The sequence below is a fragment of the Adiantum capillus-veneris genome, chromosome 10 (genome assembly GCF_014529385.1).
Source record: "Adiantum capillus-veneris isolate H3 chromosome 10, ASM1452938v2, whole genome shotgun sequence".
Classification (NCBI taxonomy): domain Eukaryota; kingdom Viridiplantae; phylum Streptophyta; class Polypodiopsida; order Polypodiales; family Pteridaceae; genus Adiantum; species Adiantum capillus-veneris.
Window position 1 is genome coordinate 499,353 of NC_140940.1, and position 25,266 is coordinate 524,618.

The 25,266-nt window shown below is 41.1% G+C and overlaps 2 protein-coding genes across 2 annotated transcripts; both read left to right on the plus strand.

Annotated features, from left to right (window-relative positions):
* Positions 1–1,220: 1,220 nt before the first annotated feature.
* Positions 1,221–3,209, plus strand: LOC147448349 (uncharacterized). The gene is made up of 8 exons (XM_086522354.1): positions 1,221–1,763; positions 1,857–1,972; positions 2,066–2,194; positions 2,272–2,442; positions 2,524–2,661; positions 2,740–2,833; positions 2,921–3,025; positions 3,111–3,209. Exons 1-8 carry the CDS (start codon positions 1,221–1,223, stop codon positions 3,207–3,209), a joined length of 1,395 nt encoding a protein of 464 aa, XP_086378480.1.
* Positions 3,210–7,038: 3,829 nt separating this feature from the next.
* On the plus strand, positions 7,039–9,869 carry LOC147448350 (wall-associated receptor kinase-like 20). Its single transcript, XM_086520992.1, has 3 exons — positions 7,039–8,064; positions 8,142–8,210; positions 8,306–9,869. Exons 1-3 carry the CDS (start codon positions 7,308–7,310, stop codon positions 9,703–9,705), a joined length of 2,226 nt encoding a protein of 741 aa, XP_086377118.1. The 5' UTR covers positions 7,039–7,307; the 3' UTR covers positions 9,706–9,869.
* Positions 9,870–25,266: the final 15,397 nt, after the last annotated feature.

Genomic DNA, 25,266 nt, shown 5'->3' on the forward strand with positions numbered 1-25,266 from the left:
GCTCTGCCGATGAAATCTGCGCGACCTGTGGGGAACCTGCGTGAACTGCAGAGCCTGCATTACACACAGTCGGGTTGCATAACCTGCGCGACACTGCCCTGCTCGACATTGCGCGATACTGCATTACACAGCCTGCATTACACACAGTCGGGCATGCAGCCTGTGCAACACTGCCTGCTCGAACTGCGGAGCCAATTTTACACACAGTCGGGCATGCATAGTGCGACCTGAGGGTGGCCGAAAAAAATCCGTGAGGTGCTGCTGTGAAACCTGCACGAAGGACTGTCAAATGCTGCGTAACCTGCTTGACTGCATACGAAGAACCTGCACGACTGAGTGAAACTCGTATGCTGTCCTCATTCAGAGATATGCTGTCCATGTGAGGCAAGGTGCTATCATATGCCGAGATTCCTGCTTGACTGCTTCTGCCGAACCTGCACGAAAGTTGGTCATTGTGAGTGCTCTCATTTCATGCATTGTGAAAGAGTACTTTAAGCTATTGTTAATACAGTGAATTAAAACCATAAATACCTCTAAGCAGCAAATGAAATGAGGGTCAACAGTGTTAGAATGTGGTTGAGGGTTGAATCATGCTTCTACAGAAATTAGAGGTGTATATATAAAAGACTGTCTGGCATGGCTTGCATATCACCCAATTTTGGAATCGTTCACACGATCATTGAAGAAAGATATTAAGCTGTCAATGTTGAGTTCTGATCCTTGTTTTGCATTTATCGCATATGTTTGCCAATGATGTGCATGTTGTGAGGAATTTTTGAAGGAATAGAGGCCCTGTGTCTGGTATTCTTAAAGCATATGTTGGCCTTAGCACAACAATCTTTATGGGTCTATGCTCGTCCCTCTTCACCGGTCACGTCTTTATGCTTCTTTCTTGCTGAGCATCTGAAATCGGTCATAGGTGTGCAGAGATTACATCAAATCCCAGAGTCGATTCTGAGTAATTTCAAAGGTGTGTAGAGATTACTTTCACCCGGATTACAAATATTTGCGGCTTCAACTCAAGGGGAGTATAGGGTGTAGTACTTCTACAATAAGCTGATGGCGAATCATGAGGTATGTCTACGAGCTTACTTTTCTCAGAATGCCAAATTGCGTATCTTTGGAGATTTTTGGTGCTTTTGAAGCATGTAATCGGGCAGAGAAAAATTGAATGTTGTTTTCCGTCTCATTGTCAGGAATTGTCTCCATTCATTGAGGTTATGGGAACAAATGGGAAGGTTATTCGTGAGTGTCATGCATCGCAAACATGTATTGACCAAAAGGTTTCTTACGAAAGGCGATGCCTTCTTATTAGGCATCTAAAGAATGTGCACAAAATCACAAATATTCACGTTCCAGAGCACCAAACAGGACGTCCTAAAACCAGTGAACGGCCACCACGACCAGTGTCTCCTAGATCTAAACGCCAATGCGTTACAAGGTTTGGAGATATTGCATATAAAGTTAGGGCGGCACGAAGAAAATTTCACAAAGACTTACAAGTGCGGGCAACAAAAGAGTGGGAAAGAGTCTTTGACAAAGAGGGAAAATCGCAAATAGAGTGGGAAGAGGCATGGATTGAAGCCCAAAAGTCTGCATGGGAAGCAGACATGCCAAGTAGGATAACAAAGTTAGAGGCAAAAATTAAGCGCGGATACAAACCCCGCGCTTATGGAGTTCCACATGACGCTGACATTCCTCAAGAAGAAAACGAGAGCGACGACAAAGAGGGTATTAAAGTTTCAGATGATGAGTCTGCCATCGTAAGTTTACTTTCCTTGACTACACACTCACGTTCTCTTTATAGTGACAAGTTTTTACATTTATTTCAAGCTATAATTTGAATGTTATTGTAGCCAGTTTCATCATCGACCGCTAGCTTTGCGCATGTCGAGACCATTTCTTTCTTGGTGAGCCATGATCGCCTTGTGTGTGAGATTGATCACTGCAATATGGATCAGTTCTTGGATAGGTGTGTTACTAACGTAGATTTACTCTTTTGCGTGTAAATCTTGCAAGCGTAATTAGAAAAACAAACAGTGTAAGTGTGTGCATTTTTTCATAGGTACCGTAAGGGAGTCACTTTTGTTTTGCGGTCTTCTCGATCTAGGCTTGAGTCGGGGTTAGATGCCCATGTCATTGATGATGTTCTAGATCTTGAAGCTTCAACAAAAACGATCAACCTTTTTGCATTGTAAGGAAATAAACTTTATGTCTAAGTAACATTATAGATTTTTTGCTTTGTTCACTTGTGTATCTCATCCTTCATAGGTGGATGGAAAGCATATTGCCGCCCGATTATCTCTCAGGTGTGTGGTGGGTAGACAACTTATGGTTCCCATTTGTCTCTGAGCGTGCTATAGGAGAGCATACGTTTAGCAATTTCTTTGGGACACCTGATTTAGGAGCTCACATATTTACCTTCTTCCCCGTTTTGGATGGGTATGGATGTTTTACTTTTATGTATTTTCGTAGTATCAAAACTGTCAAAGCTTCAAGTCTGAATGTGTGTTCTTTACATAGATCACATTGGGTTCTTGTGGCATTTTACAATGCCCATCTCATACGCATACCCACTCTTTCTCGACGACGTTCAGCTATACTTCTCTTTGACTCTCTTTCGATTGTCTGCATGGAGAGACTCTTACCACACGTGTCTAGGTATGCATTGTTTTTGCTTTAAACATAATGGTCACATTGTTTGCATAATTTTAATTAATCGATTGCTTGTGTTTGAAGGGTACTAAAGCATTTTAGTAAGCATTGTTCAAACCTTCAAGTTAGAGAAGAACTTGAAGATCCGCGGGAAGCTTGCGAACTCCTCACTGCACAGGTTTAGGACACAATTTAGGGTTGTGTGCTATTGCATTGTGTAGTGAATTTTCTGTTGTTGACTTATACACATGTTTGTTGGCTATAGTGTCCTCAACAGCCAAATTCTACCGACTGTGGTTATTATGTGATGATAGCAATGAGGTTATTGATAAAGACCACTCTTAAAGATCAAAAGCCTCAAGGAAATTTGGTAATCGCTTGTCTTAATTGAAGCACTCATTATAGTGTGAACTCTCACTACTTTTTTGCTTTCTAATGCTTTGTGTTCTTTTCAGTTAAAAAAGAATTGGTTTGCGCATGAAGAGGTCGAGTTCACGAGACAGAAACTCAATGCTTGGTTGAACAAGGCTTTGGGTGAGGTCACACTTGGATAGGCCATGGTTTAGGTCGATGTTGTCTTCACCTTTTTTTGTATTAATGGCAAACTTTGGAAGTCTTCACGGCCTACCATGTATCGATGATTATGTTAACAGATATTGTCTATATTTACATTTTGGTCCACTTTGTATCGATGGCAAACTTTGGAAGTCATCATGGCCTACTTTGTATCGATGATTATGTTAACAAATCTTGTCTATATCTTCATTTTGTTCCACTTTGTACGGGCATTATGCATCAGGGAAGCACATGTATGGTGCTAGAGAATAAGGAGATAAAAACCTGTGTGTGTAGCAAATTTGTCTTTTTTTTGTGTGTTGTAATTTGCGGCAGGCTGCAATGCTGAGAATCTTACTTACATGGGATATTGTCATGTCTGGACTTGATTAATCTACTCAGGCTTATGGGACACTTTTTTATAGAATTCAGTTTCCTGATATTTTTATGCAAAGCTGTACACCAGCAGGTACACCAGCAGGTACACCAGAATGGGGGGTGAATGGAGGAGCATATGCACAGCACATGTAATCTGGATACACACAAAGAGGTGCCCACACACACACAAGAAAGCTTTGATAGTACTTGGCTGGATTATGAGTAGTGAGGCTTTGCATGTCGAAGCCTACTGATCCGTCCTTGATGTACAAATTACGTTCAAAATAATTTTATTTGGTTTTGGTTTGTAAATTTCTGCCTTTTGGTCCTCCACAGATGGAGTATGCAATCCCATTGTTTCATTGTTTCTCAAGTGTTTAAATGAAGGTGATTGAGTTGCTGGCTTTAGCAACCTATTTTAGGGTGGAATGACAATGTGCCCTGCTTTGGTATTTTGGAAGAAAGTGTATCAGTGTCAGCATCTTTACATGCTGGTGATGAAGTTGCTGTAGGTGTGCTGCCACTCAAGGATACAGAGAGACCAGAATTTGAGGGTGAAGCATGGGTACTTGAAACCAATGTTGAATCAGGGTATGCGGACAACACTTTCCTTGATGTGTATAGGCTTTACTGGGAGGAGAGCATGACACGTGTGACACGTGGGTGTGATTTGAGAATCCGCTAGCAAGGTTTTGGTGCAACAATGTGGACACCAAATACGGGGCCGCTTATCAAAACGGACACGCGATCTCCCCCTTTGGTGCTTGCGTCTGAGTTGGCCCGTTTGACGCAATGGTTTGGAAGGTTGGCTCGTTCCATCAAGGTCTATGCTTTGTTGTTCTTCACATGTGCGAACTAGTGGTACGCCATGACCGAGCCGAGTTGCTGTAACGTGGGCTTGCATTTGTTTAATACTTCCTCTGGCAGGGAGATCAATCTTTGTAGGGATCACAAATGTTGAGAGTGTCCCTTTCATGTTTTGCAACTGTTTCCTGATGACTTCAATCTCTTTGGGATCCTTAGAATACACCTATTTTTGTATAGTTGACAGTGCATCCTTGAGGTGGTTGATGAGATCCACCACATCATCTTCCATCTCTTGTACATTATTGTCACTATCGTGTGCTTCAAAATCACGATGCATGGCATCTTTGTAGATGTTGGATGCGTCTTCATGTGCACCATGTAGAAATTCTTTCAAACGAGGAAAGTGAGTCAGTACTATCATTCGAACACCATTAAGATGCTTACATTGACTGCCCCAATCCAGACAATCACAATAATTGCTTTGCAAGCTGACATAATACCATATACTCTCAGTTGTGGCACTTTGAATCTTGAAGAGAAGTGACCCTTCATTTATAACCTGAAAGGTAGATGGTGTGGTTTGAAACCTTTGCAAGATTCTCTCCCCTTCAAGCATTTTTGCTGTCTGCATCTTGGTCCCCCCTCGAATGCCATATCGCCCAGAGTCAGCTACCATGCAAAGTATGAATTAGACATGAATCCAAACCTTCAACGTATGCTTTGCAATAAACAGAAAAGAGAACAAATTACCTATTTCTTGTTTTTGTTGAAAGAACCTCAAGAGGGTACCACCGATATGACTTCCAGACTTCGAGTCACCCACAAGCGCATGCAAGAGCTCCACGATAGATCGATTAATCCGAGCATCCAAAAGAGTATATTTAATATATTGCCATAAGCGCTCCACCAAGTTTGTGGTGTCAACATTGCTACATCCACAAGCATTTATGTACTCTTTGATGTATATGGTAGATATACCATGCATCCTAACTTCAATGCACCATTTGGACTTGATAGAAATTAGGGTTTTATTAAACCCTTGGTGTTTTGATCCTTCAACAATATGGGCAACTTTTACAATATCCTCCCAATCTTCAACACATGGAACTCTCACCGGCATCGAATCTCCCAAATATAAACAAAGCCTTCTATCCTCATCAAGCCCAACATGAAGCTCATCCTTCATCGTGCGCCACTTCTTCAAATCCAACATGTCTCTAGAGTCATAGGTTTTAAGAGTCTCCAATGTTGTGGAGAGGTCACTTTGAAGCACTCTTATCATGTAATTATATGCCTCTCTGTGAAAGGAAAAATATGTTGTGGACACATAGAGATTTGGATCCGGAAATACCTTAACCATTTGATCTTCAAGAGGCCGGCTTTCTCCAAGAGCATCACCTTCTTCATGGAGTACCTCGAAGTCGTCATCAATACTTTCACTACTCGCATCACTTGAATCCTCATCAAACAACTCTTCAAGCATATGATCACCTTCCACGTTTGCTTGATCCCAATCCATCACTTGGTTGTGATTGAGGGTGATTGGATGAGAAAGCACACTTCTTTCCGTCCGTGAGCGTGAATGTTACTGTGCGTGTGTGTGTGTGTGTGTGTGTGTGTGTATGCGCGCGTGCAAAGGAGAGGGACAGAGAGAGGCCAGTTTTTCTGCCCTATGTCGAGATTACACGCAGTGTGCCAAGATTACATACAATGTAGGTCTCTGCATTACTTTGATGTGAGTCGAGAGTTAAACTCTTTAAAGTAGGTTGAGTGAATGCTGAGCATACTTGCAAGAATCATAAATGGAAGAATGTACTTTAAGCTTCACTTCAATGCACAAATAAAAGGCGCCGGGCCCCGCCGCCGAAAGCGATGGCTGTGCAGAGATTACTTTTTGTGCAGAGATTACAATTGCACGGCGCCGCAAAAATCCGCGGTCCTCATTGAATCTTGATCCAACTTTTCACTCCCACCCTTGATCCCTTGAGTTGGACCCCATGTTACATATAGACGAGGCTAGTTCACCCCCAGTTCACCCATCCCTAGTTCACCCTAGTGAACGCTAATTCACCCCTAGTTCACTGCATGATTCGACGGCTGAGATTAAACCCGCCTCACCCCCCCAAATTTGACCCTTAGATCCCTTGTGAGCCATATGACTGTGCCATATAGTGACGAGGGTCGCGTTGGCGGTGTCCCCTCGGTGTCCGTGTGATGTTAGGCAGCCTTAGGCTGGACAGTCTGAAAACCATAAAGGAAGGATAGTGGAGGTTGGCTTCTAGAATTTATACTCTTGAAACAAGCAGACAGTTGACAAATTACAATCATGATTCATGACGCGTAGATGTTGAAAACGCCTGAAGACTTTAATTGAAGAGACTAGCCATCACTAGAGTGTGAAGGTAGGTTTGAAATTTAACCGAAGGGTGAATCGTCAATGAAATGGCAGCGTGAAAAAGTTAGTGATGTGCGTTTACACTAACTCCCCATCTGCTTTCTCATCACAATCACACAGCTTCACACACGTTTTATATACGATATGGTTATGGTTATGGTTTATACTCATTCCGCAGCAGGTAAAGTATTCCCAATTTGCCCACAAGAAAGGTAAGGACTGTCTTCAATCCATGATCCAACGTTGACATAAACTTACCGCTGCTCTCTTTTTGTTTCATGAGTCTGGGATGGGTACCCTTTTGTCGCTCTTTTCTGCAATCTCGTCATGAATGGGACTGGATTCTTTGCTTGTTTTCCTTCTGCGTTTGATGTAAAGCAGAAGAGACTCAAGAAAGAGTCGTCAATTTGCTCTCTCTCTCTCTCTCTCTCTCTCACAGCACGATTCTCTGCACCCGCATCTTCCATTTCCATGTCGTTGGGAAGCTATTCTTCTTAGCAAACATCAAGCTCTCACTATGACGCCTACCCAGCTTGCTGTAGTTTCTCTCCTCCTCCTCTTTCCTCTTTGTCAAGGCACCCCCGAATGCCCAAAATGCGGCAACACCACCGTTCCCTACCCCCTCAGCACATCCTCTTCATGTGGAGACCAACAGTACAAAGTTGTTTGCAACATGTCAGAGGGCAAGCTCAGCTTGAACACGCAGTCTGGGAACTATCCCGTTGTCAGCATCTCTCCAACCACTCAAAGGCTCGTCATTGGCTCGCCCACCATTACTACTGCGAACTCTTGCGCCAGCTCGGATCTCTCTAGTGGTGGGCTTGTCTTGGATTCCAGCCTCCCTTTCAATGTCACAAGCACCAACACTGTTCTTCTCTTGAACTGCTCAACAACGCTTCTCTACTCCCCTCTCAACTGCACATCCAAGAGCCTCTGTACGGAGTTTCTTGCACAAGATAGTGAGGCCAAGCCATGTGCAAATAAGCTCTGCTGCACGTTTACGGCGGGCGGCTCTTCAACCTCACATAAGATTGGGGTGAAAGATGGAGACTGCACAGCATATGTGAGTGTACTGGGGATCAATGCCAACTTGCCTGTGAATGAGTGGAACTATGGGATTGAGCTTGAATGGGCATCACCTTTGGAGCCAGTATGCAGGTCTCAAAAAGATTGCGATAGTCTGTCTACGTGCCAAATGGACTCTACAACTAACGCTCTGAGGTGCATGTGCAAGCAGGGTTACCGGTGGAATGCGTTAACCGGGAATTGCACAGGTATTAGACCAGCTTGCATGTCATCTTTGACGATTTGAGCATGTAGCAATAAGATTGATGATGAACCACTTGAGCAGACAATGCTTTGATGTGCTCTGATGGTTCACGTTGTGCGAAGAAGCGGCGAGAAGCACCTCTAATTGCAGGTATTTGATGAAATTTGCAACAATAATACTCCAGAGCCCCCTGCTTAATCATGTAATTGACAACATCAAATCATAACTCTTGGATGTGCATGTAGGGATTGTGATGGGAATACTGGTGTGCTGTGTGGTCGCCTTGATTTTGTTTGTAGTGCAAAGGCGAAGGAGGGCAGTCAAAGAGGCAAGAACAAAGCTAAGCAAAGAAAGGCAGCTAATACTATCAGAGGGGAGTGGGGGGCGGTCTGCAAAGCTGTATACAAGTCAGGAGATGAAGAAGGCAACACAGAATTTTGCAAAGGAACGGTTACTTGGGAGCGGCGGTTTCGGTGATGTGTACAAAGGAGTCTTGGAGGATGGCACTGTGGTAGCAGTGAAGAGTGCCAAGGTGGGCAACATAAAGGGGATAGAGCAAGTGCTGAATGAGGTGAGAATACTATCTCAGGTGAATCACAGAGGGCTTGTTATGCTTCTTGGATGTTGTGTTGAAACGGAGCAACCTCTGTTGGTATATGAATACATTGCAAATGGTACTCTCCTGGAGCATCTCAAGGGGGATCGTGGCACATTCCTAGACTGGCGGACACGACTCAAGGTGGCGGTCCAGACGGCAGAAGGGCTGACATACCTCCATTCATCTGCCAATCCACCCATATATCATCGTGATGTCAAATCTAGCAACATACTTCTCGATGCCGAGCTTAATGCCAAGGTCTCAGACTTTGGGCTCTCCCGTCTTGCGCAGGCCGATCTCTCCCACATCTCCACCTGTGCACAGGGCACACTTGGCTACCTCGACCCTGAATACTATCGAAATTACCAGCTCACGGCGAAGAGCGACGTGTACAGCTTTGGCGTCGTGCTGCTGGAGCTTGTGACATCGCAACGGGCAATTGAGTTTGCAAGGGGGCAAGACAATGTGAATCTTGCCATCTATGTGGATGGAATGGCAGAGGAGGGTAGGGCTATGGAGGTGGTAGATCCACGCCTACTAGGGCACAACGCAGATGTGGGGGTGCTTGGTTTCGCATCTGGGGTTGGCTTTGATTCATCATCCACAGCATTTGACTCCTCTTCAACTGCAAATTTGAGCACATCATCGCCAGCACCGCTATTGCAAAATGCAGTGTCGGTGCGAAGTTGTCAGCAAGAGGAGGAAAATGGGGGCATGAGGGGCGCCACTAGTAGTGCGGTAGGGGAGGCCGCGGTGGCAGAGAGCATCTACAAGGTGGTGTATTTGGCTCTATCATGTCTGCAGGACAGCCGCAGTGAGCGACCTTCCATGAAGGAGGTGTCAGAGGAGCTGCAACGTTCCTTGCCAGCATTGGAGGCTGCCCTTGGCTATGGCAATGGTTTGCGGGCAGTCAACAATGGTGGCTTGAGCGGTATATCGGCGGGTCCTCGGCCTACAGAGGAAGGGTTTGAAGGTACAACTAGCGGTTTCATGTCCTCAGCCTCCACCATCAGCAGCCCTCGTCGTGATCATGCTATTCCAAGGTAAACTACACAGGGGCATTTATGGCTGCTGATGGTGGAGGCTTTTTGCTTTGGACATTGAAGAATGCTAATGATGATATGAGCTTCCTTCCATATATATAGTGGACTGCATACACTTCGTGGTAACATTGATTATCCTTTCTTTATTGACATTCTATTTAAATTAAACCTCCTCTTTGAGAGAGAGGTGGTGTTAAGGTGGTGTTAGAATGAGGCCTTTCAATCCAATTGACTCTCGTTGAGCACAACATGATCTGAATCTGGTTGTCTGACTTTTTTTGGTATGCTAAGGTACCCTCCACATCAAAGGGGTAATTTGTTAGACTGGAAAAAGGTGACATTGATGAGATGCACACACACGAAAGAGGGGAGGGGGTAAGAGGCCCAAATTCGAACTGCACCCTTTTGAGGTGCAATTAGTGGAGGAGGGAGGGGTTAACTCATAATTATTACCCCCCCCCCCCCCAGGGTGGGTGTGCTCGAGGAGCGTCCCTTTAGAAAAGAGAGAGAGAGGTGAACACATCTGTGACTGTGGTCATGCGATGCATAGTTATGAGTTGCTTTTTGAGGACGTGTGTCTTTTACATGGTCACAAATGCACTGTCTTATATGCAACTATGCAAGGCCTTTTGTAACTATGTCGATTTTGTCATAGTTGCATCAGTAACATCTTATGGATAACGATGCTTCATGTGACCACATCTTAAGGTTTCTCTAGCTTGAGATATTTATTGGCCCATTTTGTAGTGCATGTCATTGGTCCCTTGTTTTAGAATGCTCACCGGATGTCTTCACCTTCTCTGAATAACTACATGAGATTATATCAAAAGAAGAAGAAGAAAAAAATAGGGAGCCCCAATCAAGAAAATGTCTAAGCACAAACCTAAGAAGTGATGGAAATTTGATTCTTACTTGAAAGCTTATAACTTGGTCTCCATAAGGTTAAGAATTAACATTTTCAAAACATGCTTCATGTCCACGACAAATAAGTGGTCGTGCCAATCGCAGTGCCAAATTTTAGCTCTACACATGCAAGATGGTTGTGTATTACTTTTAGGCATAAAAGGAAGACAATAGCAATTGTATTTGGTATATTGAAGGAGTGGACTATTACTGTAGCACAAACCGTTATAGATAAATGACCAAAATCTTTGTTGCATCTTATTGCAATGCAATATTTTAACGTTAGAAAGGTGAGATGGTCTTTTGATCACTTTTTAGGCCTATGAGAAAGATAGTAGTAATTGTATTTGGTAGTTTGAAGTAATCAACCATTACTACATGGCCATACCACCTTTGTATTGCTTTTAGGCATAAAAGAAAGATAACACTAATTGTATTTGGTATATTGAAGTTCAGACTATTATTGCAACACATATCTTTACGGCAATTGAAGTTTACTAGAATAAAACTCCAATGTGCATTGAACTCATGGCATTCTTGAGGGAGGCCATGTCCAGACGTGTTGAAAAATTACATTTGTCAAAGATCTAGACTAGCTTTGCTAGTTTTTTTTGGGGGATCAAAGTAGATGATGTCAATTGAAGCCGGAGATGGATTCTAAGGTTGTTCCTAATGCATGTCATTTGTTACATGTCTAGCTATTTGCTAACAAATAGGAGACCTCCAAAATGCAGGATACTATAATGCTTGTGCAATGCATACACGCAAGGACTATGTAGGAGTGTTGGGGGTCATCGTAGCATCACCTAATCACAACCCAAGACCAACAAAATTATCAATCCGTGGATGAGCTTGGAGGCATGAGCATCATTGGATGTATTGAATGAGAGGATTCAAGAGAATTCTCTTCCAATACAATAGAGATTAGCTATGAATCACTAACTTTAATCACATAATAGTCATCAATCAAGCATCACCTACATAAATTAAGCGCACCAAAGTCCAACTTGCCGTAGACTTGAATCTCAAAGCACTCTCTTGACAAGCAAATACTAATTGCATTGGTGTTGGCCTCTCCAATCACCACACGTCAATCAAGGTACTTAATCAAAAGCTACACACACAAGGACGAATGGTGCTTGAGACTTATTAAACCCATCCACTCATGAGCAAACAATAGGGTCCATACTCTAATCACAAGATTAAGAAGCTACTTAATCAACTTAGTTAAAGATGTTAAATATCACAAATTGAGTACTCATAGAATGATAGGATTGGTCTATAAGCAAGAAGTCATCACCACACACTCAAATCTAAAATAATGAGAAGCTGAAACTATTTCATGACATAATGGAATATAGAAGAATTAAGACTAATTAAGAAAGTAGAGATTGGATTAATCAAGAAGTGCTTCTCTAATTACAAAGGATTAGCACTAGCCTTCTAAGCATGGACATTAAGCTCAAAGCTAGGTCATCCATAGAGTAAACAACTAAGGAGTGAGCTCTCAAGAATGGATACTCAAGAATGAAGCTTCTTTGCATAAAAGGATTTCTTATAAAAGCATACACCACAAGCCTTTCTAGTATGGGATTAAGTTGAACCTTCTAGCATATACAATTTGGAACTTCCAAATGAGGCAAAGACTTTATACAATGTGAATAGGAAATATTGTACACATCCATAGATGATAGCACATCCCTAGCTTGATGCATAATTGGTGTAACATGTGTTAGTCGCTGCTAACATCCCCCCCCTTCTATTTTGGTACACGTCCTCATGTGCTGTTGAAGCAGAACACGGTGACATGGTAGAAAGCGCATCCATGGAAGAATGTTGAGCTACAAAACATAAGAACAAATCATGAGTATCAAAGGTCAATAATGATAAATAAAACTTGAAGTACAATAAACAATCATGCAAAGTGAATTTTTGCTTCTAAAAGATGGGTCGATCATAGTAAAAAACTAAACAACATAAAGCAAAAAAACACCTAAAATATCATGAAGATTAAACCACTTGAAATTTTGGTTTTATGCATAGAACACAAGCAATCAATTGATACCCTAAGCTAATCCAAGTTCGTAAACCTACTAGCCTAAAAACTATATGACCAATCTTAATAAGGCATCCAAGTCTATCATGTCTATGGTCACAAAGAAGCTCTGAATCTATTAGTACACTGTCACAATTTTTTGAGGCTCATGAAAGTTTTGTTTTTGGTATTATATAGAAAAAAGTAAAGCAGATCACAAGAAGGCAAGTCTAGCTACAACTCTTGGCTCCTTGAACCCTCAAGGAGGTGTTCCAAGCATCTACTAGCTTACCAAGGAGACGGCTAATCCCTATCAGCCCAAGGTATTGGTTTAGGACATTGAACAAGCTAGCCAAGGTGATTCCCCTCGCCTGCCCAGTGCCAATAAGGTGCTAGGCCTCACATGGACACAAACATGACATAGAACTTTTATTTTCTTGTGTCTCATAGCATTTGTGTGTCTCTTTTTGAACACCTTTTTTGCTTCATTGTTTTATTTTTTAGCACTTTGTTTTATTGATTCCATTATGAGATGTTTATGGCAAATGGACCAAGGGACTAAAGCTTCATCAAAGCCCTATGTCATGATAGAAGTGAGTGGAGTATTAAGTCAATCACTAAGAGTCTAGGACTAACAAGCAATGATCCTACATTAAACTAAGGTCAAAGCCAATTACCTATGATTAGCACACATAAAACCAAATTTCTATTGAGTTTAATATTCACAAAGCAAAGTGTTGAAACTTTAGTATGTTTAGCTTTTGAAAATGAAAGAACCATAACTTAGAAGCAAAGTCACTTAATCCAAGCAAGCAAAGAGATGTAAAGATGAAAAAGAGCATACCATGGAAGGATTTCACCTATTCATGCTCTTTTGAGCATCCTTGAGCTAAGCATCCACTTTAGTAAATCCCTCTTGATTCTTTTTATTTACAATCCAATCTTCTGCAGCCAAGTGTTTAGCAAACACTTGCGCAAAAAGCCACTTATTGAAAGCCAAGAAAACACACAAAAACAATTATTGCAATCCTAATGATAGGGTCTCAAATACCCAAATATATCAAAGAAAAAAAATCCTAAGGAAAAAAAGTACCTTTGGTTATGCACATGGTGCTCTTTAGTAGCAAGTGTATACATCCACACCAAAAATTGAGAGAGAAAATGCTTTTACATAAGCTCATTTTGCAATTTTTACAATCTCTCATGCATGATTCAAAGTTGATTAATTTCTAGCTCAAACGAAATGTACAATTTAAAACAAACCATGAGCTAGAAATAATGCAATTTTGAATGGAATTCAAGTGGCTCTTGAAAGCCAAATTTTACATTTCTAAAGCTCTCCAAAAAAGTTTGCTAACAACTAGCTCACATGAAATTTTGCAATTTTAGAGCAAGCTATGAGCTAGAGATGACTGCAACTTCTAATGCAATGAAAGTTAATGGCTCTTAATAGTCAAATTTTGTAATATCTTGCAATGCCAACACCGCATGTCCTCATGCTTGCCCGCAATCCTTCAAAAGAATCTCAATAATTAGTGCTCTAAGTATATAAACATCCAATACAAGCAATAAAACTCATGCTCAATCATAACTCAAATTTTAATTCTTTTTCTTGGCCAAAGAAAGATCAGCTTTTTAGTGCTATGCAAGGATTTTTAAGCACCAAAATGCAATCAAATGCCAAGCCTAAGCACAAAGTCACAATCATTCATCAACTCTTCATCGATGTAACTCTCATGCCCACCGCACGCATATCACAGGATTTCTCCCATTTAATCAATTGAACAAGCACAAAAAATGCTCAAACCAAGGCAATGAAGCTCATTTCTGCATGGGAATCTTCACGTAGTCATAGCACGTACAAGATGCCCACATGTTCTCATATAGGAGATGTTTACATACAACACAATATGGCGAAAGGATACAAAAAATCGGGTAGCTTAATCTCCCATGCATGGTGTCATCATGCAAAATAAATCCTCACATTTTATCTCCTTCATGAGTGGTCAAAATAATCCCGATGTTTCTGTCATAAGCCAATTCCCTCTCAAAAAATATGCTCAGTGTTTAGTGCTACAAAACAATTTTGGCATTTGAAATAAGCACTAAAATGTTACAATCCTCACAAATCTTGCAATGTCTTACAACTCCATGAAATTATTGGCCATTAATTGTGACAAGGGTATGAGAGAGTTTCCTTGATCAATCAGCTCACAAAGTCATGCAAATAATAGTTCATTTTCATCTTTCCAATTCTCACACAAGCAAGAGCCCCTGTTCAACCCAAATGTTCAAATCATGGCAATTACACATCTTTGTGCCGCAAAATTACAAGTTGAAATTTCTCTTCATTCGCATGTCTCAAGTTTTTTTAGTGGCTTTAAGCTTGATTTATGATGTGAGCTCGAGGTGAAGAGAGGGGTGGGAATGCCATCTTATCCTTTTTTCCCAAAAGAGGCAAGGTTTTTTTATAATTATTATTTGTTAATTTTTTTGAGCTGGCATCGAAAGTGGCACATCCTGTAGGGCGCGAGATAGAGAGTGGTGTGGGAGAGAGGAGTGTGGCATATGTGAGGCTTGTAGAATTGCGTTTGTGTGTATTGTGAGCTCTTGAAGGCATGCCAAGCGAGCTCATTAGGCTGCAGCAGGACTTGAGAGGCAGCTGTTCAATGCATGGAGGTGCAGACCAGGGTAGGACTGATTGCAATGAGAGTAGGTAAAACACAGGGATAGAAAGGTGCAAGTGGGGTGTGTGTGTGTTGAGGATTTCAAGCAAGAGTTGTGGGGCCAAATAATCTACCGGTGTGTATCTGCACATTTCAAGCAGTGTGCGTGAGACAGTGGGTTCCAACGGCCATGTCGAGTAGCAAAACAAGGGGCCAAATATGGTGATCAAAGCGGGCCAACATGTGGGGCAAGTAGCGAGGGAGTTGGGGAATCGGGATGCTGGACTAAGACAGCAGCCACCCACTGGGCCCCCATTTGAGTGCTGATGGCGCGCGCGTGTGTGTGTGAGCGTTATTTGCTATGGCATCCAAGAATATGGGCATTAGCTGAAGGTCACAAGGTCCAAGTTGACTCGGATAAAACAAGCAGATTTGGATAGATTCTACAAGTGGCTTGCATCATAGCATGTGGGGTGTGAGAAACATCATCATAAAGGCAAGAGAGCCCCGCAATCACTGTGTGTGAGGTTGAAATTGAACCAGGCCTAGCAATGCATATGCTGTAGGAGACTCGTGGCTTCGGGCTCTGGCAGTGAATGAGCCAAATAAATCTAGCCACCATGGCAAGTGGGGCTCGTATAGAATGATGCCAATTTGGTGCTTTTGAAAAAAAAAGTGTGCGTGCGGCGTGTGAGCATAGGTGTTTCCAGCAAACAAGGTAGGCTATGTCCTTTTATTTTTTAGATATTCTTTTCCTTTGGGGTTTACTCCTGCGCCCATCGATAGTGAGTCAATCAAGTTAAATATGCATAGTTCCTCTTCTTTTACACACATAACTCTTCACTTGCATAATAATTTGATCAAATTCAAGCATGCCTAATAACTACCATTCCATCTAGGAATTTTTTAGGTGCAGCACTCAATCGATCATACCTTTATTGCCAAAAGTACTTCAAGATTATGAGTCCACTATGAAATATTTACCCATTGCACACATATTTCATTAATGGGACATATTTAAAGGGTTTTGGTTCATTAAAAGAAATGTTGAATGCTTCAATAGATGGTACTTGAGAAGCATAAATTTAATTGGAATAGTCACGCGTTGTGTGCACACAAAATTTATTTACATATCATCGAAAAACTCACCATGCACTTTCTTCACTTTTATGCCCGGCTTGATCACATATGAAATCGAATGCACAATTACCCAATTTTCAATTTGAAACTAATGCAATGTACATACAAAAATTAAGTGTACAAGTCCATACATTCTCTCATTTGCCAACCCATCCCCTATTATCATCATTGCAACTTGGGTTGCTCAATTTCAATATCCCAAATCATTCAAACCCAATGAGGCTTGTCGTTTCGGTCTCATTAGAAAAAATATGAACCCCAAAAGGGCCCTTTAGGATCAAAGATGATTTTGGAATATACTCTCTACACCAATAAGAATGGGCACGTGGCCACATTCCCACCAATTTTTGCATTTTTGGAATGGCCATAACTTGAGCATTTTAACTTCAAATTCGTCGGACAATTAGTGCATTTGGAGCGCATTGACGAGCTCTTTCCATAGATATGTTACATGATATAGTTTTGAGGTACATGGATATGGGCTATCCGTGCCCCACCTTTTATGTCCTGTTGTTGACTAAAATCTGGTTGGTTGCTCTTACAAGGCCCCTTTGGGGTTCATATTTTTTCTAATATTTACAAAGCTTCACACTTGTGATTATGGCAACTCATGGATGCACGAATTAAGAAATTCTTACCATATCCAATCATCTTGGCATACATGATCATGGTAATACATACAATCATTTTCAATTGCATATCAATTGAATCATTTCAAGTCACATATCAACCTTTAGGTCTTGCAATCATCATGATTAGTAGTGGCACCAATCATTCATTTTCTTATTGGATAGATCATGCCCTTGGATAGGCACACACACCAGAATTTGATCAAAATTATATGGAAACATACATCAATTCCTCGTTGCAATGCTCAAATTCCACACTTGATCAAGCATAAATTAGTGCATGCATGCTCAATTACTCAAAATCAATCTTAATTTTCTCTAATCAAGCAAAACACACACTCCAAAATTAAGCACAAAATTTAAAATTTAATTCAATTGGCAATGTAATTAGGCCTATCTCTAATGATTGCACACATATTTCGTGCACAATTCTCAATCAAAATTTTTTTGAGTGCCCCAATTAACCAAGAATCATTGAATCAAGTGGTTTTCAATTGGGCACAAATTTTCTTGGCAATTAGGCTCATCCAATGATTGAATTAGTCTAACATACACATCACTTACATGATTGCATACTCATATATAATCAATTTTATCAATTTCTATGCATGCATACACTCAAGATTATGTGCACATACACTTAAATTTTATGGTAGTTATTTCCTCTTTGGTGCTTTACACACACATTGATATTTACACACACATGAATTCTTGTTGAAAATCAAAATTAATCTTGACACACACATCATTCACTAGTCAAAATTGACCATCAATTTCATTCCAAGTGAATCAAATTAGGTGTAAAGTGTAGGTCACTTGATTTACACACCTAATTTTAGCAAATAATTAGCACACATTGAACCACATTAATCAATCAAGAATTGACATGAGCAAGTGAGTGCACTTATATCATAATCACACTCCTTTGCTCCAAATGAAGATGCATCATTGCACACACAAGTGTGTGCATCTCCAATTTAGCCCAAAAATTGACCAATTAATGGTAAAAAATCAACACTCAAATCAACAAATTAAGCATGGATTAGCACATAGAAACTTGATAAACGTGTTGATTCCACCACTTATAAGGGGATTGAACATACATTACACATCAATGTTAGTGGTTAAGTTAATGAAGTTAGTTCAAAATTAGTAGAAATTAGCATGGAATTAGTACAATTAGCATGGAAATGAAGAGAAATTAGCAATGGTTAGTGAGAAGTTAGGAAAATTGGAGGTGGAATTGGGGGTTTGGGGTATTCATAATAACTCAAAAATTAGCTTCAATTACTTGCAAAAACATCATCAAATCACACTAATTTGAGTTACACACACTCAAAAACCAATGAAATTAATAGTGAAATTACCCTATTCTAAACATCCTCTACTCACTAGCTTAGGTTATCGATCCCCGACAATGGCGCCAAATGTTGGGGGTCATCGTAGCATCACTTAAATGTTTGGGATCATCACAGCATTACCTAATCACAACCCAATAACAACAAAATTATCAATCTATGGATTGACAACCTGGCTAGAGCTTGGAGGCATGAGAATCATATATTGGATTTATTGAATGAGAGGATTCAAGAGAATGATCTTCCAATGCAATAGAGATTAGCCATGAATCACTAACTCTGATCACACCATAGTCATCAATCAATCATCACCTACACAGATTAAGCTCACCAAAGTCCAACTTGCCACATAGACTTGAATGTCAAAGCGCTCTCTTGACAAGCACACACTATTTGCATTGGTGTTGGCCTCTCCAATCACCACATGCCAATCAAGGTACTTAATCAAAAGCTACACACACAAGGGTGAATGGTGCTTGAGTCTCATTAAACCCATCCACTCATGAGAAAACAATAGGGCCCATACTCTAATCACAAGATTAAGAATCTAATTAATCAACCTAGTTAGAGATGTTAAAAATAAAAAATTGAGTACTCATAGAATGATAGGAGTGGTCAATAAGCAAGAAGTCATCACCACACACTCAAATCTAGAATAATGAGAAGCTGAAACTACTTCATAACATATTGGAGTATAGAAGAATTAAGACTAATGAAGAAAGTAGAGATTATATTAATTAAAAAGTGATTCTCTAATTACAAAAGATTAGCACTAGCCTTCTAAGAATGGGCATTAAGCTCAAGGCTAGGCCATCCATAGAGTGAACACTCAAGAGTGAACTCTCAAGAATGGATACTCAAGAATGAAGCCTCTTTGCATAAAAAGCTTTCTTATAAAGGCATGCACCACAAGCCTTTCTATTATGGGATTAAGTTGATCCCTCTAGCATACACAATTTGGTACTCCCAAATGAGCCCAAGACTTTATACAATGTGAATAGGAAATATTGTGCACGTCCATAGCACATCCCTATATAATTGGTGTAACATGTGTTAGGAGCTGCTCCAATTCAGTGCATGTGGCATCTTGGGAGTGTCTCTCTTCCACTTTGTAACAAGTTTTGGCTTGGTAACTACCACATAGTTAGAGCTAGTTACCAACAAGCTAATGGTTAGTTGTGGGCATGCAAGTACGTGCTATGTTGTGTTATATAGTAGTAAGTGTGTGCTATCTCTCTTTAGTGTATGATGCATAGCACAAACACATGCCACCTAACATTGGTACATACGTTAGGGTTGATTTGGGATGTGCTACCATTTTGCAATACACTCTATAATGAGGTTTCACCTAGTAGCTACCAAACAATAATAACTAGCTACCAACTAGCTACTAGTTAGTTGTCGATATGGAAGTGCGTGATATGACAGTGTTATATAGCAATAAGTGTGTGTTGTATATCTTTGTTTTTTGGTTATATAGCACAAACACATGCCACCTGACATTGGTACATGGGTTAGTATTGTATTGGGATAGGCTACAATTTGCAATAGATCCTAAAACAAGTTTTCACCTAGTAGCTACCAGACCCTTAGAGCTAGCTACTAGATAGATAATATTTAGTTGTGGTTATGGTCCAAGTGTGTGATATGGATGTGCTATTTAGTGATAAAGTGTGTTATGTAGCTTTCTTAGCTAGTGTAAAGCACCAATTTCACATGTCACTTGACATTGGTATATAGGCTAGTGTTGAGTTGGGGTTTTTCATGCAAAAATATACTCCAGAACAAGGTTTCACCTAGTAGCTACCACAAGATAAGAGCTAGCTACCAGGTAGTTGTGGGTATGGAAGTGTGTGCTATGGAAGTATTATATAGAAATAAGTGTGTTCTATGTGGCTTTGTTATCTGGTGTATAACACAAACACATGCCACCTAACATTGTTACAGAGTTTAGGGTTGACTTGGGCCGTGCTACCATTCTATGATACACTCTGGAACATGGTTTCATCTGAGAGTTACCAAACAATAAGAGATAGCTACCAACTAGCTACCAGTTAGTTATGGGTATGGAAGTGTATGATATGTCAACATTATATAGCGATAATCATGTGCTACATAGCTTTGTTGTCTGGTGTATAGCACAAACACATGCCATCTAACATTGGTACATAGGGTTGTCTTGGATTGTGCTACCATTCTACAATACACTCTAGAATAAGATTTCACCTAGTAGCTATCACACAATCAGAGATAGCTACCAGTTAATTTGTGGGTATGTGTGTTATGCATGTGCTATATAGCCTTTAGTGCACTAATATATTTATCATTAGGGAAAATTTAGACTCTCAAGGGGCTCTATGAGCATGTTGACTTTTGCTCTCTTGTAAAAAAGGGTGCACAATTTTATTTTACAAATGAACTCGACACTTGTCGGACCTTTAGAAATTACAATGTACTCTTTGAGATCTTTCTATTGATATATAGCATGCCATCATATTTGTCATATTCTAGAAGATTCCATTTCTTGATACGACAACTCTATCTTATAAATGGAATCTTCTCCCACATTTCAGCTTTAGTGGGAAGGCCATGAATTTTACAAACTAACTCAAACTTTATCAGAGTTTGTGAATCTAGGACCTACGTTGTGAGATCTTCCCAATGATATGTGGATTGATTTGTTTTTTACGAAGCCGTCACTCGGTTTCCCATTTTGGAGACGAGATGTAATGGAAACGGCCTATGAACTTTGAGAATAGAGGAATTAAGAGAACTAGAGTGAGCATTTTTATGAGACTACTTTGAGAACATAGAGGGTGAACTTAATTAGCAGTAGCAACATAACTACTATACTAATTAGCTTGGCATGAATAATACTTTTGCAAGAGAGAGAATTAGAGAACATGACAATAGTTGAGGACGAGATTTATGTGGAGCTGGTCCCCCCTTCAATAGGCCTTTGTATTATAGATTCTCCCATAAAGAGAGACTTGGTACAATACAATCTTTGTGTTCCTTATGACCTAGGTGATGCAATGAAGATGGAAAGCTTCATGCATCACGCGCATAACATAAACTTTGTTAAAGCATTAACCATCCTCACCCTCAGTCCCAAGGCCTTAAACACCTTTGAAGGTGGAGAGAGCTAGAGAGGAAGAAAAGTAACATACAAGAAAGAGATAGTTCCTCACTAATCATCACTCTTCTTGCATAGCATAGCATAATAGCATAATAATGATGAAGAAGAAGATGGAAAGCTTAAGCATTGAAGCATGACTCTTGGTTGGATTTGCATTCCATAGCCAAGAGTGTTGGTGTTATAGAAATGATATTTTATGACTTATTGCAGTTGACAGGTGGAAAAGACTAGACCGAGCTAGGCCTATGCGACTAGAAATATATATTGTACATTTTATTATTCAAGTGCTCTTTATGAGCTTTGGCCATTTATGACCGGCCGGCCAGTTTGTACTCACATTGACCATTGAAGAAATCTATAAATGAAATACGTACAAGAGGGAAATGGTCACTCTTGCACGGGGGGAGATTGCACCCAGTGTCTGCGTAGTTCTTCTCCCCTCTCTTCTCTTCTCTCTCACCGTGCAAGGCGTAGCACTCCGCTCTCGGAGGTGCGCCTGCGCATGTTCTCTTCCTCTCTCTCTCTCTCTCTCTCTCTCTCTCTCTCTCTCTCTCTCTCTCTCTCTCTCTCTCTCTCTCTCTCTCGCACTCTATCTCTCTCTGTTCGTGTATCTCGCGATTACTCGTCTATGTGGTTGTCAGGTATGCGGATTTGTTCATTTATGGTTAGTAGCATGTTGTTTCGGGTATTTTGCAGGGCAGCCACACATCCGTGTGTATCGGTGGTATCAGAGCACATGCCACGCTCTAATAACCACAGATTTGGATGATTAATAGCTAAGTATTTTCTCTTTTTTTGTTCATAAATGTCCGTAGTTAAATCAAATGGTAGAAATTTGTGTGGATTGCATAAGATAATTATGGCCTTGGGAATTTATCAAAGATTGTTTTATTTTGAGTGAAGACCTAAATATTGTTAATATCTCTTGGTAAATATCAATATAGCTTGTTCATGATGCAAGAGAGGTTAGATACAACTAAGAATATGAATAGTAGAAGAAGCAATGATTGATTTTGTAGCAAACCTAGCTTTCAAGCAGTCAATCCGAGGAGCAGTAGAAGAAGAGTTACGTCAATATAGGAAAATTTTCAAGAGATCTCAAAGATCTAGCCAAGGAGGCTTTGCTCTTGTAAGAAGCTAGACAGAAGATCTACTACACTATGGTGAATCATGAGGAGAAGAGCAAAGACAAGTTTTGTTTTTAATATATGAGGAGCCCTCCCAAAAAATACTCAACGAAACCTCCAACTCGAGACCTCTCCTTTGAGGATGATCCATCGCGACTAATGGCTGCGGAAAACCGTCCTAAGACAAATATACATACTACAAAAACCAAATAAAATGGCAACCCTTTGTATTGTCGTCAGACAACTGCCCAAAAAAAATATAAAATAAAATAAAAAAATGGAGTCTTGAACAAAAGCGTCATCAGCAATCGAATCAGTGCTCGACGACACCAATTTCTATCGCAGCATCAGTGGCAGAGTTACCAAAGTAGCAACTTGCAACGGGCATCAAACACCGGTGGCTGCTGCGACATCAAAAAATGGCGCCCAGCTTTGCAACTCTCTCCCACCAACCACAGCTGCATATCATGCACCAGTGGCGGCCGGTAGCTGGCAAACCACACCCACAAACCTCTCTCCCGCAGCTCTAACGCTTTCTCTCAGTTCTCAACCCCACACCCTTCTCTCTCTGTGGCACTGGTTAACACACTACAGTCCGACATGCAAACTGGCCCGGGCATTCTGACATGTAGCCAACCGTTGTTAAACTTCACACGCAGCCAAACTTCAATCTCGGCCACTTTTTTTTTTTCGTGGTCGGCATGGCGTCCCTCAGCCACACAAACTGCAACCAACCTCACCAACTAGACAGAGGGCGCCCGTTTTTTTTGGCTAATGGGAGATCAGCTACGAAAGTGGTTGCCTTTTTCCCTCCCCACACCTTGTGCGGCCATGGTTTTCCAACCACAGACCCACACACACACCGCTTGTCGTTCTCTCTCCCTCTGCCAACCACTGGCGCACACCAACCTCGACCACTCTCTCTCTCTGCCTCCGCTTGCAAACCCTCAGCCGCCATCGAACCCTCGTTTGCAACCACTCTCCATGATTGAAAACCTGAGGCCGCCAACAATTTCATCAGCTTCACTGCAGTTTTCCAACCACCTACTACTCATGAAAGCCAAAATCAGCAGCCAATCCTGGCCTTTCAAACTGACGTAAACTATCACCCTGCGACGGCTAGGAAACCCTACACCGTTTTTCCTTCACGCTCTCAGTTCCTACCTTACACTAGCCGTCAATTTTTTTTTCTTTTTTTTGAATGGCCATGCAACCACTAACCAACAGCTCTCTCTCTCTCTCTCTCTCTCTCTCTCTCTCTCTCTCTCTCTCTCTCTCATCGTGGGAGTTCTTTGGCAGTGCAGGTGGCCAGCTCTCCAGCAAGGATGGCCCTATATCGTACTGTGAAGCCATAGTGATTAGGTTCTCCACAGATCTATGGAAGCGGCTTGAAAGCATTGCAAGAGCTCTCACCGATGCTCCCTGCTTGGACTGCCTCCTCTTCTAACTAGGCCTTTCAAGTTCCACAAATGACTCTTCTCTACTCGTGCTTGTTGTGCAAGTAAATCGGCATCCTCATTTTGTTTCCTCGGAATATGATATAGTTGCACTTCTTCAAACTGATTAAACATCTTACGAATGGCATGAACTTTTGTCCTTAAGCTTTCATTCTTGCATGCCCAAATGCCTAAAATCTGTTTAACAATGAGAAGTGCATCTCCCTTTACCATGAGACGTTTTATCCCTTGGCCAATGCACATCTTCAAACCATGAAGTAGTGTGTCGTATTCTGCTTCATTGTTGCTAGTTGAACCTGGTAGATTGACCTTCTCTTTCATGACCACCTCTCCACTTGGGTTGAGCAACACTAGCCCTCCCCCTGCTTTTCCTGTGGCTCGACGAAAAGCTCCATCAAAGAACAAGGTAAAAGCATTAGGAATACTTTTTGGTGGTGGCAATGGTAGGGTCTTTACTTGAGGCACCTTAATTTCCTTCTCATGTACCCTATAAGTGAGAATCCCTGCCAATTGTGCACGCACACTATCTTCTACCTTGAAAGAGTATTGGAACTCTTGCAACTCCATAATCCACTTTGAGATCCTAGTACTAAGATTCATTTGAGATGACACCCAAGGGAACAAATTCTCTGCGGTGAGGATTACAAAAGGTTTTGGGAGCAAGTAGGATCTAAACTTCCTTATCGCAAACATGAGAGAAAGCATCATAAGTTCTGCTTCTGTGTAGTCTCTCTCCAAAGCATTCATGACCCTACTAGCAAAGTAGATGGGTCGCATCCTTGTACTGTGGGGATCTTGTTGTAGCAACACAGCACCAATTGTTTCCCTTCCAACACTAGAGCTAACAAAGAATGTGTACTCCCAACAAGGAGGCATGAGTGTTGGTAGCTCTGACAAAATGACTTTAATGTTACAAAAATACTCTTCAAGCTCATCAGACCATGCAAATTCTACTTGTTGTGTCAACTTTTGCAAAGGATGAAGCAACTCCGAAGCTAAGTGAATAAAGCGTGACATATACTTCACTTTTTGAATGAATGATATGACCTCTTTGAGATTCTTGGGTGAGGGGAGCTCAATAAGAGCCTTTGCCTTTGAAGGATCCACCTCA

What these genes read in the sequence shown, in the direction of transcription:
- LOC147448350 (XM_086520992.1), top strand. Translation starts at nt 7,308, where the DNA reads ATGACGCCTACCCAGCTTGCTGTAGTTTCTCTCCTCCTCCTCTTTCCT. An exon ending in GTTAACCGGGAATTGCACAG is followed by an intron (nt 8,065 to 8,141) that starts GTATTAGACCAG and finishes CCACTTGAGCAG; the next exon opens with ACAATGCTTTGATGTGCTCT. An exon ending in AGAAGCACCTCTAATTGCAG is followed by an intron (nt 8,211 to 8,305) that starts GTATTTGATGAA and finishes ATGTGCATGTAG; the next exon opens with GGATTGTGATGGGAATACTG.
- LOC147448349 (XM_086522354.1), top strand. Translation starts at nt 1,221, where the DNA reads ATGGGAACAAATGGGAAGGTTATTCGTGAGTGTCATGCATCGCAAACA. An exon ending in CAGATGATGAGTCTGCCATC is followed by an intron (nt 1,764 to 1,856) that starts GTAAGTTTACTT and finishes ATGTTATTGTAG; the next exon opens with CCAGTTTCATCATCGACCGC. An exon ending in TTCTTCCCCGTTTTGGATGG is followed by an intron (nt 2,443 to 2,523) that starts GTATGGATGTTT and finishes TTCTTTACATAG; the next exon opens with ATCACATTGGGTTCTTGTGG.